This window comes from Equus caballus, chromosome 18, assembly GCF_041296265.1.
Source record: "Equus caballus isolate H_3958 breed thoroughbred chromosome 18, TB-T2T, whole genome shotgun sequence".
Classification (NCBI taxonomy): Eukaryota; Metazoa; Chordata; class Mammalia; order Perissodactyla; family Equidae; genus Equus; species Equus caballus.
In genome coordinates, this window is record NC_091701.1 from 9,791,484 (window position 1) to 9,804,100 (window position 12,617).

Below are 12,617 nucleotides of genomic sequence, written 5' to 3' on the forward strand. Positions count from 1 at the left end.
TTTTAAGTAAGAGAAAACATTCTCGTAGGAAACTTTTTCCAAATTTGGCTCTGAATTTTTCCAGCTGACTTACTTTTGTTGCCTATGTGCGGTTGTCAAGAAGAATTGGGTCAGGATTGTTACAATGATAATTAAAATAACATTTCCAAAAGAATGCAAGGTGTAGATCTAATACCTGTGGGATTTGGGTTCTGACATTTATTAAGTATAATGCCGTTTTAGGCCAAGTTCAAAGGTACAGTAAGTACTGTGGTCAAAAAGAGAAAGAATATTTAATCAGTGAACGGATACACTGTGAGTTTTGTTAATATGACTTTAAGACATTGTCTAAGGTGTTGAGATATTAGTTGTGATTCCTAGAAGGTCACTTTTAGTTTTCAGTCATCAGTATACACATTTTATTTATAGCCCTTACAGTTGCTTAAAACTCCCCCCTTTCCCGTGAAATAGTAAAAATGTATGTCCAAATATGTTCACTTAAAAGATTAATGTCTACACTGTCCCTTTTGAGTACTTTTGTGAGAAATAAGTAACAATTTAAATGCCCTACTATTCTGTAACTTACTATCATGAAGAAGTTTGGGGTTATTATAATTATCGTTATTAATTAGTAATTACCAGCTCCTGTTTGGCACGTCTTTGTGCCTATGCTGTGCCAGCACCAGTCCTCACAGCTGCCTGTCCTTTCTTGGCCAGGGGCTTCATACACATTATTCCTGCTAGAATATACTTTATTCATCACCCAGCTTAACATCTGCTCAGTTTTCAGGCACCGCTTTTCCTGATACAAAGACTTCCTCAGGAACGCCTTGCCTGGACCTCTGTAGCCTCCAGCAATTTCCTTTCCAAAGGCTCGTCATGCTGCCTGGCTGGCAGCTCTCAGAGTAGGGACTGCTTTGTTCTCCGAATTGCCAGCATCCGGCTCAGGGCCTGGCAGAGGGTGGGCATTTAAACACATATTCCAAATTCACCAATAAAAGGTATGTGGATGATCCTCATTCTCCAGATGAGAAGCAGGCTCAGAGAAGTTCAGTAACCCGTCTAAACTAAGGAAGAGTGCTGGGATTTTTGTAGTCTGGAGACCTCTTTGAAGTCTGTGTAGTTTTCACCACTACACGTGCCGCCTCCCAAGGTTAGAGTCACTTGTGGAAGACTGAACTCCAATTATTGTTGCGTTTTCTCAGTGAAACCACCCACTAAGTGATTTACCCCTCTTGCTAGAAATGCCAAAACCTTTGTTCAGCATGAAGGACTATAGCTCTGAAGTCAGGAGGCTTTCATTGGCCGGTTGCCCGGGATGTCCATGCACGGAGGCTGCTTCCAGGTTCCACTGGGACGGGGCTGAGCCAACTGCATAAGCCGACGGCACTCCATGTGACTGTACCACCACCTTATGTACAATGTCCCTTCTGTCACGGATGCCTAGTCATTGAAAACAAATCTACCCACTGACCTTTGGGATTGAGAGAGTTGATTGAGCAAGGGAGATGAAAAGTTCTAGTAAAATAGGCTGGGCTTCATGGGTTCTTCTTATAGCCAGGTTCAAGACTGAATAGGTATATACGTTTGATTTTTATAAAAATGAAATTGGAAAAAACCCCACAATTGAAAGGCCCTCTTTTCTATCTTAAAACTTGTTTTTGGCATCTTTAGTCTCCTTGGATTTCTTTCTTCCTTTCATTAAAGTTATTCCTAAAGTGTTTTATTTTTCTTGATGCTCCTGTTAATTGAAGTTTCTTAATTTCATTTTTAGATTATTCATTACTGATGTGTAGAAATGCAATTGATTTTTCTGTATTGGTCTTATGTCCTGCAACCTTGCTGAACTCATTAGTTCTAATAGTTTTTCAGTGAATTCCTTAGAACTGTCTACATGCGGGATTCTGTCATCTGTCAACAGAGGTAGTTTTAGTTCTTCCTATCTAATCTGGGTTTTTTCTCTTTCTTTTTCTTTACTAATTGCCTTGGTTAGAACCTCTAGTACAGAATGGCAACAGAGGACTTCTTGTCTTGTTCCTGATCTTTGAGGGGCAAGCATCTAGTCTTTCACTGTCAAATGTAATGTTAATAGTATGTTTTTTATTAGTTCCCTTCTAATCCGGTAGTGTTTTTAGCATGAAAGGGTTTGTTTGGGATATTGTCAAATACTTTGTGTCTGTTGAGCATATTGTTTTTTTTGTCTTTTATTCTATTAATATGATGTATTAAATTAATTGATTTTTGTAATTAAACCAATATTGCATCCATGGGATAAATCTTACTTGGCCATGATGATAATTCTTTTTGTATGTTGCTGGATTTGGTTTGCTGATATTCTGTTGAGGATTTTTATGTCTATATTCATTAAGAGGTGTTGATGATTCTATGCTTAAGAAATTGTCTTAAGTAAATAATTTTCTAAAGTAAGCAAACATCTCTTACAAGAATTAATTAAAATAATGCACAGAAAGCACTTAGCGCAGTGCTCAGCACATAGTAAGTGGCCAGTTTATGCCAATTGCTTTTCTTAGTGGCAGTTGTTTATTATCATGACTCCGATCATAGGATCTTGAGTTGGACAGACATGGACTTGAATCCTGGCTTCATCCACCTTCTTTCTAGCCATGTGACTCTGGGCACATTATATCTGGATGAGTTAAGTTTTTGCATCTTTAAGAGTGATAATAGCACTTCCCTCTTAGTGTTGTCAGGAGGATTTAATGAGAATACGCAAAGCACCAAACACAGGGGCCTGGCACAGTTATGCAAGCAGCTAATTCCTGGATGAGATGAAGTAAAAGGCACACGTTTGGCCATGTAACACAGAGAAGGGCACAATTGACTCTGGACAGAGCTGGGCAAGATCTCTGAGGAGCCAGCAGTAGACTAGTGTTTTCAAGAATGTGTAGGAGTGTGTTGGGCATATCTGGTAAGACTGGTAAACAGCAAAGGCTTTGATCTGTGAAAGATCACGAAAGAAGAAATTTGGGGATATTTACAAAAGCAGCCAGCCTTTGGGCTTATTATCATGTCCCTGTGTGTAGCCTCCTTTTGGGAATGCTAATTATATTCTAGTTACTAGGCTGCCACATTTCTTACTCCCTTGAAGAATTTCAGTAACGGAGTGGGTGAATCTGAAAGCCTGTCAGGAATATCAGCTTCTACAAAGTGACCCTGATGCAGTGAGTGAAACAGAGAGTTAACTGTCTTTGCTTTAGGAAATGAGGCATGTCCTCCTCATTGGGCTTCCACCAGTCAAAGCCTGCCTCTGGAGAAAAGAGAAGGAAAAGCTTTGTGCTGTAGGTTCTGGCCTTCCTGGCAGCTGGACAATGTAAGAGACATTTCTTAGTTCCTGTGACATTTTGATCATCCTCATAGATGAGTATATAAATTTTCTAAATAGACAGTATAATCCAAAGCTTGTAATTACAAAACTTAAAATCTGTCTTTAGACTGATAGTTTCTCTACCACCCCGTACCCAAGTCCATAGTCACAGTGATACGTAATGGTCTGTCCGATCGTCTTTGACCTGTGGAATCTGTCTGTGTCTTGTTGCCTTATATCTTCCCCTGCCCAGTCTGATTGAAGCTCACTTCTGAGGCTGCTAGGGCTCTGCTGGGGCTTCCTTGGGGATTTTAGAATCTGAGTGTGTTGAGGCTGACAAAGGGACTGCTTCTGCCCACCCGGTGCAGGCCTGGACAGTCTCCAGCCACCATCCAGCATCTTGACCACAGTTCAAGACTTGTTCAAGACAAGTTCACAGACTTGTTTAGCTTTTAGGATTCTGCTCTTTTGCTTTTAAGTCCATGAATGACTGTCTTTGTGCTCTGGACTTTTTGTTTTTTCACAGGGTCCTGTTTCTTCTGTGTTTTAAAATCTCTTTTTACCAATAGTCCTTTTTGGCATGCTATTTTGCTGCTGTTTCTCACTTTACTGTGCCTAACTGGGTTGCCAGGAGTGGGATGATTGAGAGCTGGATGAAAATTACAGTGTCACTCTGTAGAAATTTCGTGAGTCATTTTTAAATATCTTGTTCCAGTGCTGTAAAAGGAGGAATGGAGCTCAAGTGATTTAAAGGATTAAAGGAGGTGATGGAGGCTGGGAAGTGAAGGCTCCAATTATCTTATTCCAGGTTTCTACCCCAGACTGTCACATAGGAGGAGTGACCCTCAGATGGCAATCTTTGCGTTGGTGGCAAATTAATTAATTATTTCTTTGGGCTCAGGGAGAACTTATCCTTCCGAAAGACCATTGTCTGTGTTACGTGTTGTCATGTTGTATGAAAATTTTTGAACTGTTGTAATGGCGTAAACCAGCATAGCTAAAAATATGCATTTTCACACGTTCTTGCAACTAGAAAAAGAGCTTATATCCTCACATTTGTCAGCTTAGCTCAAAACCCTGAAGAAAATGGGATTTAAAGGACTAGTCCAGTGCAGTGTGGATTGATTGAGTTGAGAAATACTGGAATATGTTAGCTCTTGAGACTGCAAGGCTCCTCATCCTGGGCTGGACCAGAGTGGGTCCACTCTGTAACCACAGTCCAGTTGCAAATGCAGCCTACTTTTCCAGTTAAGGAATGGCATGTTCTTCATAAGAGAATTTCCCAGTTAACTGAAACTAGGTTGCCTTTCTCAGGGCCTAACCTCCCTTTTATCTTGATTTTAATTTCTAGGTGTCCAAAAAGCTGGGAGACATAGGGTTGGCTTATTTTTAAACAGTGTGTTAGTTTTCAAATAATAGGCTCAGTTGGCCTTTATCCTCCAAATACCTTTTCAGGTGAAGTATCTCTAAATTTAAAGCAGTTTGTCCAACTGTTAATCTGGAAAATGAATATGCTTTTTCTTTTTTCCCTGAATTTCCAATTCAGTTAGAAAATATGAATTTCTTTGTTAATACACAGATCACATGAAAAATAATTTAATCTTGATGGTGCAGGGTTGTAGTTATAAGCACCTGCTGTTGTGCTATTAAGTTGTATAAATGTCATTTGACCTATGTACTGGCACTGACATTCTCAGCAGTTTGGGTTTGGGGGTATATCTATGCATGTGTTTGCTTTTTCGGTTTCTCTTTAGCTGTCAGGCTTTCAATTGTCACTTCTCATTAATGTCACTATGCTTAACTCCTGCACCCGCCTTCTTACTATTTTTATATTTAGTTGCTTCTAATCTGGTTAGAAAAAAAGATCAGTAAGCCTGCTAGATTTGTTTCCAAAGGGTAAGCGAAAAGACTGAGTGGGACTCTTAGAGCTCAGTTTTAAAAAAACCTATCTCTGGCTGCTCAGTATTCTTTTGCCTCCTTCCCTTCCTTGGGAGGCGTTTCCATACAGATATTGGTGATGAAACACACACCTTCTCAGTGCAGTAGTACACCATTATGTGACATATTCAGTAAATTTGGACAAGTTATAATTAACTTTTAAAAATATAAGCTATCTGAGGACAGACTCTGAACTGCTTCCGTTTCTTCATGCTTTCTCAGCTTTTTGTGTGCCATTCCATATGGCAACATATGTCCTAACTGCCACTGTATCCTTTCTCTGGCCTCCAAGTTGTCTGCCTATGACATGAGAATATTAAAAAAATGGAAACTAGGGACTGGCCCCGTGGCCGAGTGGTTAAGTTCGCGCGCTCCACTGCAGGCGGCCCAGTGTTTCGTTGGTTTGAATCCTGGGTGTGGACATGGCACTGCTCATCAGACCATCCTGAGGCAGCGTCCCACGTGCCACAACTAGAAGGACCCACAACGAAGAATACACAACTATGTGTCAGGGGGCTTTGGGGAGAAAAAGGAAAAAAATAAAAAATCTTTTAAAAAAAATGGAAACTGAATGTTGACTGTTTTGTTTTTGCTTCAAACCGTCAGGTATCTTTTACAGAAATGCCTGGAGAAAGTCTTATATTTATCCACATATATGTTATGTCCAATACTCTTCATTTTGTTATGTAAATCCAAGTTTCCATTTGGTGTTGTTTTCCTTTTGCCTGAATATCTTTCTTTAACATTTCTTGGAGTGCAGGTCTGCTGGTGACAAATTCTTTTTTTGTTTGTTTGTCTGAATAAGTTTTTATTTAGCCTTTATTCTTAAAAGATATTTTGGTTGGGTATAGAATTCTAGGCTAATAGTTTCCTTTTACCTTTTCAAGATGTCATTCCATTGTCTCTGGCTCACATGGCTTCTGATGAAGCCTACTGTCATTTTGTTCCTCTATATGTAATGTATCTTTTTTCCCTCTGACTCCTGCTGGGAGTGCAATTTCACGTGTGTTTGACTGCTTGATATTATCCCACAGGTCTCTGAGACTATTCTTCGTGTTTGTTTTTTTTAACCTTTTTTCCTTTGGTCTCTGTGGTTAATATTGGTTAAATTTTATTACTATGTATTTAAATTCTCTGATGTTTTTTCTTCTGCAGTGTCTAATCTGCTTTTAATTCCATTCAATGACATTTTCTTTTCAGATACTGTGTTTTCTTAATTTATAGAAGTTCATTTGGTCCTTTAAGTTTTTTTTCTCTCATTATGTCTATTTGTTCCTTTATTTATTTATTTTCTTTTGAGGAATATTAGCCCTGAGCTAACTACTGCCAATCCTCCTCTTTTTGCTGAGGAAGACTGGCCCTGAGCTAACATCCGTACCCATCTTCCTCTACTTTATATGTGGGACGCCTACCACAGCATGGCTTTTGCTAAGCGGTACCATGTCTGCACCCAGGATGCGAACCGGCAAACCCCGGGCAGCTGAGCAGCAGAACGTACGAACTTAACTGCTGCTCCACTGGGCCAGCCCCTATTTGTTCCTTGAGCATAGGGGCCGGCCCTGTGACTGAGTGGTTAAGTTCACTCACTCTGCTTCAGTGGTCTGGGGTTTCACTGGTTTGGATCCTGGGCGTAGACATGGCACTGTTTGTCATGCTGAGGCGGCATCCCACATGCCACAACTAGGAGGACTCACAACTAAAAATATACAACTATGTACTGGGGAAATTTGGGGAGAAAAAGCAAAAAAAAAAAAAAAGATTGCCAACAGTTGTTAGCTCAGGTGCCAATCTTTTAAAAAAAAAAATACTTAAGCATAGTTATAGTGGTTTTACTGTTCTTAGCTGCTCATTTCAGCATTTCTTAGTTTGTTACTATTTTATGATTTTTTTCCCCTCCTGATTAAGGGCCACATTTTCCTGCTTCTTGTCATGTTTATACAATTTTGATGAGATGTTGTATATTGTGAATGTTACATTGCCAAGTATCTGTATTTTGTTATATTTCTTTAAGGAATGTTATGCTTTGTTTGGCAAAGCAGTTTTAAGTTACTTGCAGATCTGATTAACTCCTTGAGGCCTCTTTTTAAACTTTGATAGGGTAGGCTTAATGTAGCCTTCACTCCAGAAATAGTTCAGCCCTACTCCTCTGGTCTGCCCTTCGGGGTGCCTCCACTGAATGCCTCACGTGAGTCACCAGGAACGTTCTGCTCTGGTGCTCAAACATCTTCCTGCTTTGTGTAAGCTTTGGGAATTGCTCACTTTATAGTTTTGTGGTCATTTTTTGCCCTGCCTTGTGGAATTTCACTCACACATGCATGACCTCTTAGAACTTAGTACACTTCTAGAGCTCTCTTTCTGTGTAGCTTCCTCTTTTCTAGCACTCTGCCCTGTAACTTCCAGCCACCTCAGCCTCCCTGAACTCTGATCTTCATTTTTTTGACTTAGCAAGTTTACCAGGTTCAATTTGGCTTCCCCTTCCCTGTGTTTAGTGGCGTGGAAATTATCTCCAGGCAGAAAGTTGGGGTGATTGTGTAGCTCAACTTGTTTGTTTCCCTTCTCTCAGGGACCACAGTTCTTCACTCCCTATTGTCATCTGGAAGTGCTTGTTTTACATATTCTGTCTGGTTTCTATTTACTGTAAAAGGTTAAATTTGGTCCTTGCTAGTCTATCATTGCTGCAAGCAGAAATCCCAGGAATTCCAGTGAAATTGTTCCATTGAGAATAATTCTCAGTAACTGAATGCAATTCTAAATGCCATGACTGCCTATGTTAGAAAGACTACACTAAACACAATTTACATGAATTTTTGAGTAGAACACAATGGTGTCCTCATTAGCCCCGTTCATTATTTACCTTTCCCACAGACGGGAATTGTTCGTGTTCTGAGCAGAATAAAGATCACAGTTATTCAACGTGGTTGAATAATGGTGGTGGTTCAAATGCTCCTGTAGTTCCCCTGAGGACAGACAAGCTGAGATCAGTTCTTGTCACTGCTAGTGCTGGCAGTGTTCAGTGGGCAACCTCTCCTTTGGGTTGTCCTTATCCTTATTCTGTATATTAGACTAAATTTTACTCTTGGGAAGGGCCTTATTAATATGCTGTACAGTTTAAGAATCACCTTTGGAATCCACATGGAAAGTCTATGCTAATAGACCACTGAACGTCTGAATCAATAAGAAATGGGTGGGTGGATTGAAGCAACCATCTGTCAAACAGCATAGCTTGATACAGCAATCTGGGAAATTTAAAGGTGTGTTGAAGGAAGCTAATCTGCACAAGGATATGCATTTGTAAGGGTGTGTCCTATTCTGTATCTCCCCTCAACGACCCCTTTCCCCCATGTTGAATGAAAGAAGCCATGTAATTTGAAGTGGATTGTTGGTGAGTTGTAAGGAACATTAGTGTCCTGAGTAGACACAAGACTTGGCCATTGATGTTTAGCTAAGAAGCAACTAAATCAAGAAAAACAGGGTGCTATTTGTATCTGGTTTTGGTCAACAAATATTTATTTCAGACTTAGTGGTAAAGATATAATGCCCTTTTTCAGAAATCATGATTATTGCCAGCCTCAGATGTTAGTTTTCGTTTTTTGTTTTTAATTTCTCTTAAGTTCTTTGTTTAGCCTCCTGAATGACTCACACTTGCTATATAAGCCCTTGGTATTCCGTATAGTACACCATGATAGCTTTAATTTTCCGTTATCAAAATGTTGTTTATAAATACGTTGATTTTTTAAAACCCAAGGATTTTTTTTCTCTTTAATTTTAAATGCAACTTAATATTGATTGGATCCACTGCTGCTTAGAAAGTTTAGAAGTTAATGAATTTATGAAAAACTGCTCAACCTCACTAAAAGAGAAATGCAACATTGAAGAAGTAGCAATTTTTTGCCTATCAAATTGGTTGAAGTTTAAAAATGATAATACTCAGTGTTGGCAAGAATGTGGCAAGATGGACACTCCTTTGAACTTCAGGGGAAAATATTTATCTATATGACCTTTTCTGAAGATAAGTTTGGCAGTATACATCAAAAACTTCTATGCTCTCTGACCTAGTAATATTGCGTCTAGGGATTTTTTTCTTAAAATTATTAGAAATTTCAACAAAAGTGCAAGTGAGAAGGTGTATGTTCTAATATTATTATTTCTAAGGGGGAGGTGTTTAGAACCACCCTAAAATGTCAGCTGTGGCATTTTCTGGTTACAAAGTACCATGCAACCATTAAAATGATGTTGATGAGGAATATTTCATCACGTGGAAAACTGGACATATTTGAAATAAGCAGTATTCCAAAAGGATATATAGTCTCATGTCAGCTGTTATTAAAAAATGCATGAAAGTATGGTCAGAAATATGCCAAAATGTTAGAGTACCTGTTTCTAGATGGTGGTTTTATGAGAGGTTGTTTCTATCGTTATGTTTTCTCTATTTTCTAAAATTGGAATGGGAGAGCATTCTAGATCATGTGAAAGCAAACGTGATGTTTGTAGCTTCATTCTGGACTTAACGAAGGCCTTCCTAGACCCTGGACTGGGACTTCAGATTCCAAGAGTAGGCAAAACTATTTATCTCTAAGGCTAGTTGTTTCAAATTTAAGTGAAGAGGTCCTTTTTCTTTTAAAACAATGATATCTGTGCTTACTTTTCAGATAAAAATTTTGATGATGAAGATTCTGTGGACGGTAATAGACCGTCCTCTGCCAGTTCTACATCATCCAAAGCTCAACCAAGCTCACGGAGAAACGTTGGAATGGGGACCACCCGCCGGCTTGGATCATCCACTCTTGGATCCAAGTCCTCAGGTGAGACCACGCTCCATGTGGTGGTGTGGAGTCAGCTATGCCACCATTTAAAACCAGACGTGCATGGTACTTGCCTTCTGTGTCCTTTAGAAGTGGAGTAATCCCATTTGCAATATGCCTCTGCTTGCTGTTCTTTAATTAAATTAGTGCTGTCCTGTCAGTGCTGATAAGCTGGTAGGATGTAAGTTTGAGCTGCTGTGTTGCCACATTTTGGTAAGATAGAGCCTGTAGGAGAATGCAGCCATCACAGAGGAAAGCACACACAGCAAAGAGAGGAAGAGCAAGAGTGCACCCTGATGGCATTATGTGGTTATTGGGCTCCAGCAATGCCTGAAACAAGCTTGGGGCCTTTTTAGCCAGTTTCTGTTTATCAAGAATGAGACTATCCGCAAGTCAGATTGTACTTCCTGTTAGGTATTTAAAATGTATTTTGTTCCTACAAATAGCATCGTTCCTTCTGAGACAAGTATGGATGCTGAATTTAAGGAAATGGTAGGAATTAGCTCTCTGAATCTTTGAAAATTGGTTTACAAAGATTTCTTCCCTATGTCCTTCCTCCTCCACCCCTAATTTAAATAGTTTGAGTCCTTGTCATATACAACTTCCATTTTGCTGTCAGATTTTGAATTTACGTGCAAATTTCCTACTTTTTACCTCTAAAAATTGAGTAGCCACTGCTTTCAGAACCATGCTCACTGTTAGCGTTGGGCTTTTGAGCTTGGCTGGATGGGCTAAATGAAAACTGGATAAGGATTAGCATTAGAATGCTGTCTCTTCCTGCTGGTCTTCCGTGCCTTCTGAACTGGCCCAAGAATGTTGATGTTTTGACTTGATCAGCTTGGTGCTGCTGCAACACCTCTACCACCAGCATCCCTGTCAGTGTTAAAGGAGCTGTACTGACAGTCAGAATGACGTTCACATCTGGGGTGGCAGAAGAGAAGCTGTGCTTGTTTCTTACATTTGTTGTTGTCATTCTTAGATCTTTCTGATCTTTTTTTTTCTTTCTGGTGTATTAAAAAAAAATTTTTTTTTCTTATTGAGCTTAAATTCACATAACATAAACTTAACTGTTTTAAAGGTGTAACAATCCAGTGGCATTTAGTGTGTTAACAGTGTTGTGCAACCACCACCTATGTCCACTTCTGAAACAGTTTCATCCCTCCCAAAGAAACCCTGTACTCTTTAAACAGTTGCTCCCCATTTCTTCTTTCCCCCAGCCCCTCACAGTCAACAATCTCCATTTTTCCCCCCTGCTTTTTCTCCCCAAATCCCCCCAGTACATAGTTGTATATCTTAGTTGTGGGTACTTCTAGTTGTGGCATGTGGGACACCTCCTCAACGTGGCCTGATGAGCGGTGCCATGTCCGCGCCCGGGATCTGAACCAGCGAAACCCCGGGCCGCTGCAGTGGAGCGCGCTAACCCAACCATTTGGCCACGGGGCCGGCCCCAACAGTCTCCATTTTTTCTCCATTAATTTACCTATTCTAGATATTTCATAGAAATGGAGTCATACAATATGGGATCTTTTGTGTCTGGCTTCTTTCACTTAGCATAATATTTTTGAGGTTTATCTACTTTATAGCACATACCAGAATTTCATTCCTTTTTATGGCTAAACAATCTTTCTGATCCTTTTTCTTGATATATTCTTGGGTGGCATCCCTTCCATGAACAAGGCTTAGAAAACTTCTGTATGATCAGACCACTCCTTTTCCTTCCCATTCCTCACCCATACCCCTTCCAAAAATCCCAGCTCTGTAGATTATGCAGAGATATCAGCCTTGTCTTTCCTGTCAGCCCCACTCTCATCCGTTTTGCGTTTTAACACCGCAGTCATGACTTCCTTGTTGACTCCTTCTTGTCACATTCCTTGGGCTCAGGGACTGTGGTTGGTCTTCCAATCCTCTTCAGTATGTGGATGCGTGGCACAGTGCCTCACTCAGAGGATGTGCTCAGGACCCATCTGTTCAGGGAGATGCAGTCTTTAGACTAAAGCAGACACTGAGCTCCACATCACAGTGTGTTGCTGCTCTTTATAGTTAGCTGTGAATGCAGCGTGAGTAATCATCGAGTGAGAACACACATTTACTGCTACCAAAATGGTTTTTAAAGCCCTGTTTTATCTAGCCAGACCATCATGACCTCAAACACCAGATAGCTTGTCTGCTGAGAAGCTCTATAAAAGCACTTAGACTAATCAATGTAAATCATTAACAAGGGTTACACAGATGACTGTAGGCACCAATTGTGAAACCTTTATTATGAAAAAAATCTGATAAAATGTCACGATAGGCATGTGTGAAGTTTATATTAGCAAAAAGAAAAAGGTTTCTCCCAAATGACAGCTATTAACTTTTAAGTATATAAAGCATCTTACGACAACTTTATGGGGGAAACTTGCTACTGATCCATAAATGAAAAATTCAAAGTTATCATAACTTCAAGGAAATGGAAATGCTTTGAGACTAATATAAAGTTTAAATGAAACTGTTAAATTCTTTGGAACTTACTTGAATATTTCACAAATTTGTTATGCTAGAGTCCTAACAATAACATAATCTAATTTATTCCC

At 39.7% G+C, this 12,617-nt stretch overlaps 1 protein-coding gene across 48 annotated transcripts in view; it reads left to right on the plus strand.

The window, feature by feature from the left end:
• CLASP1 (cytoplasmic linker associated protein 1) overlaps positions 1–12,617 on the plus strand; it is a 256,363-nt gene that overhangs the window by 130,613 nt on the left and 113,133 nt on the right. For all 48 annotated transcript variants that reach the window (XM_070240668.1, XM_070240633.1, XM_070240648.1 and 45 more), the window contains one exon: positions 9,892–10,044. In XM_070240668.1, coding sequence (XP_070096769.1) covers positions 9,892–10,044 — 153 coding nt within the window. The remainder of the gene's footprint in view (positions 1–9,891; positions 10,045–12,617) is intronic.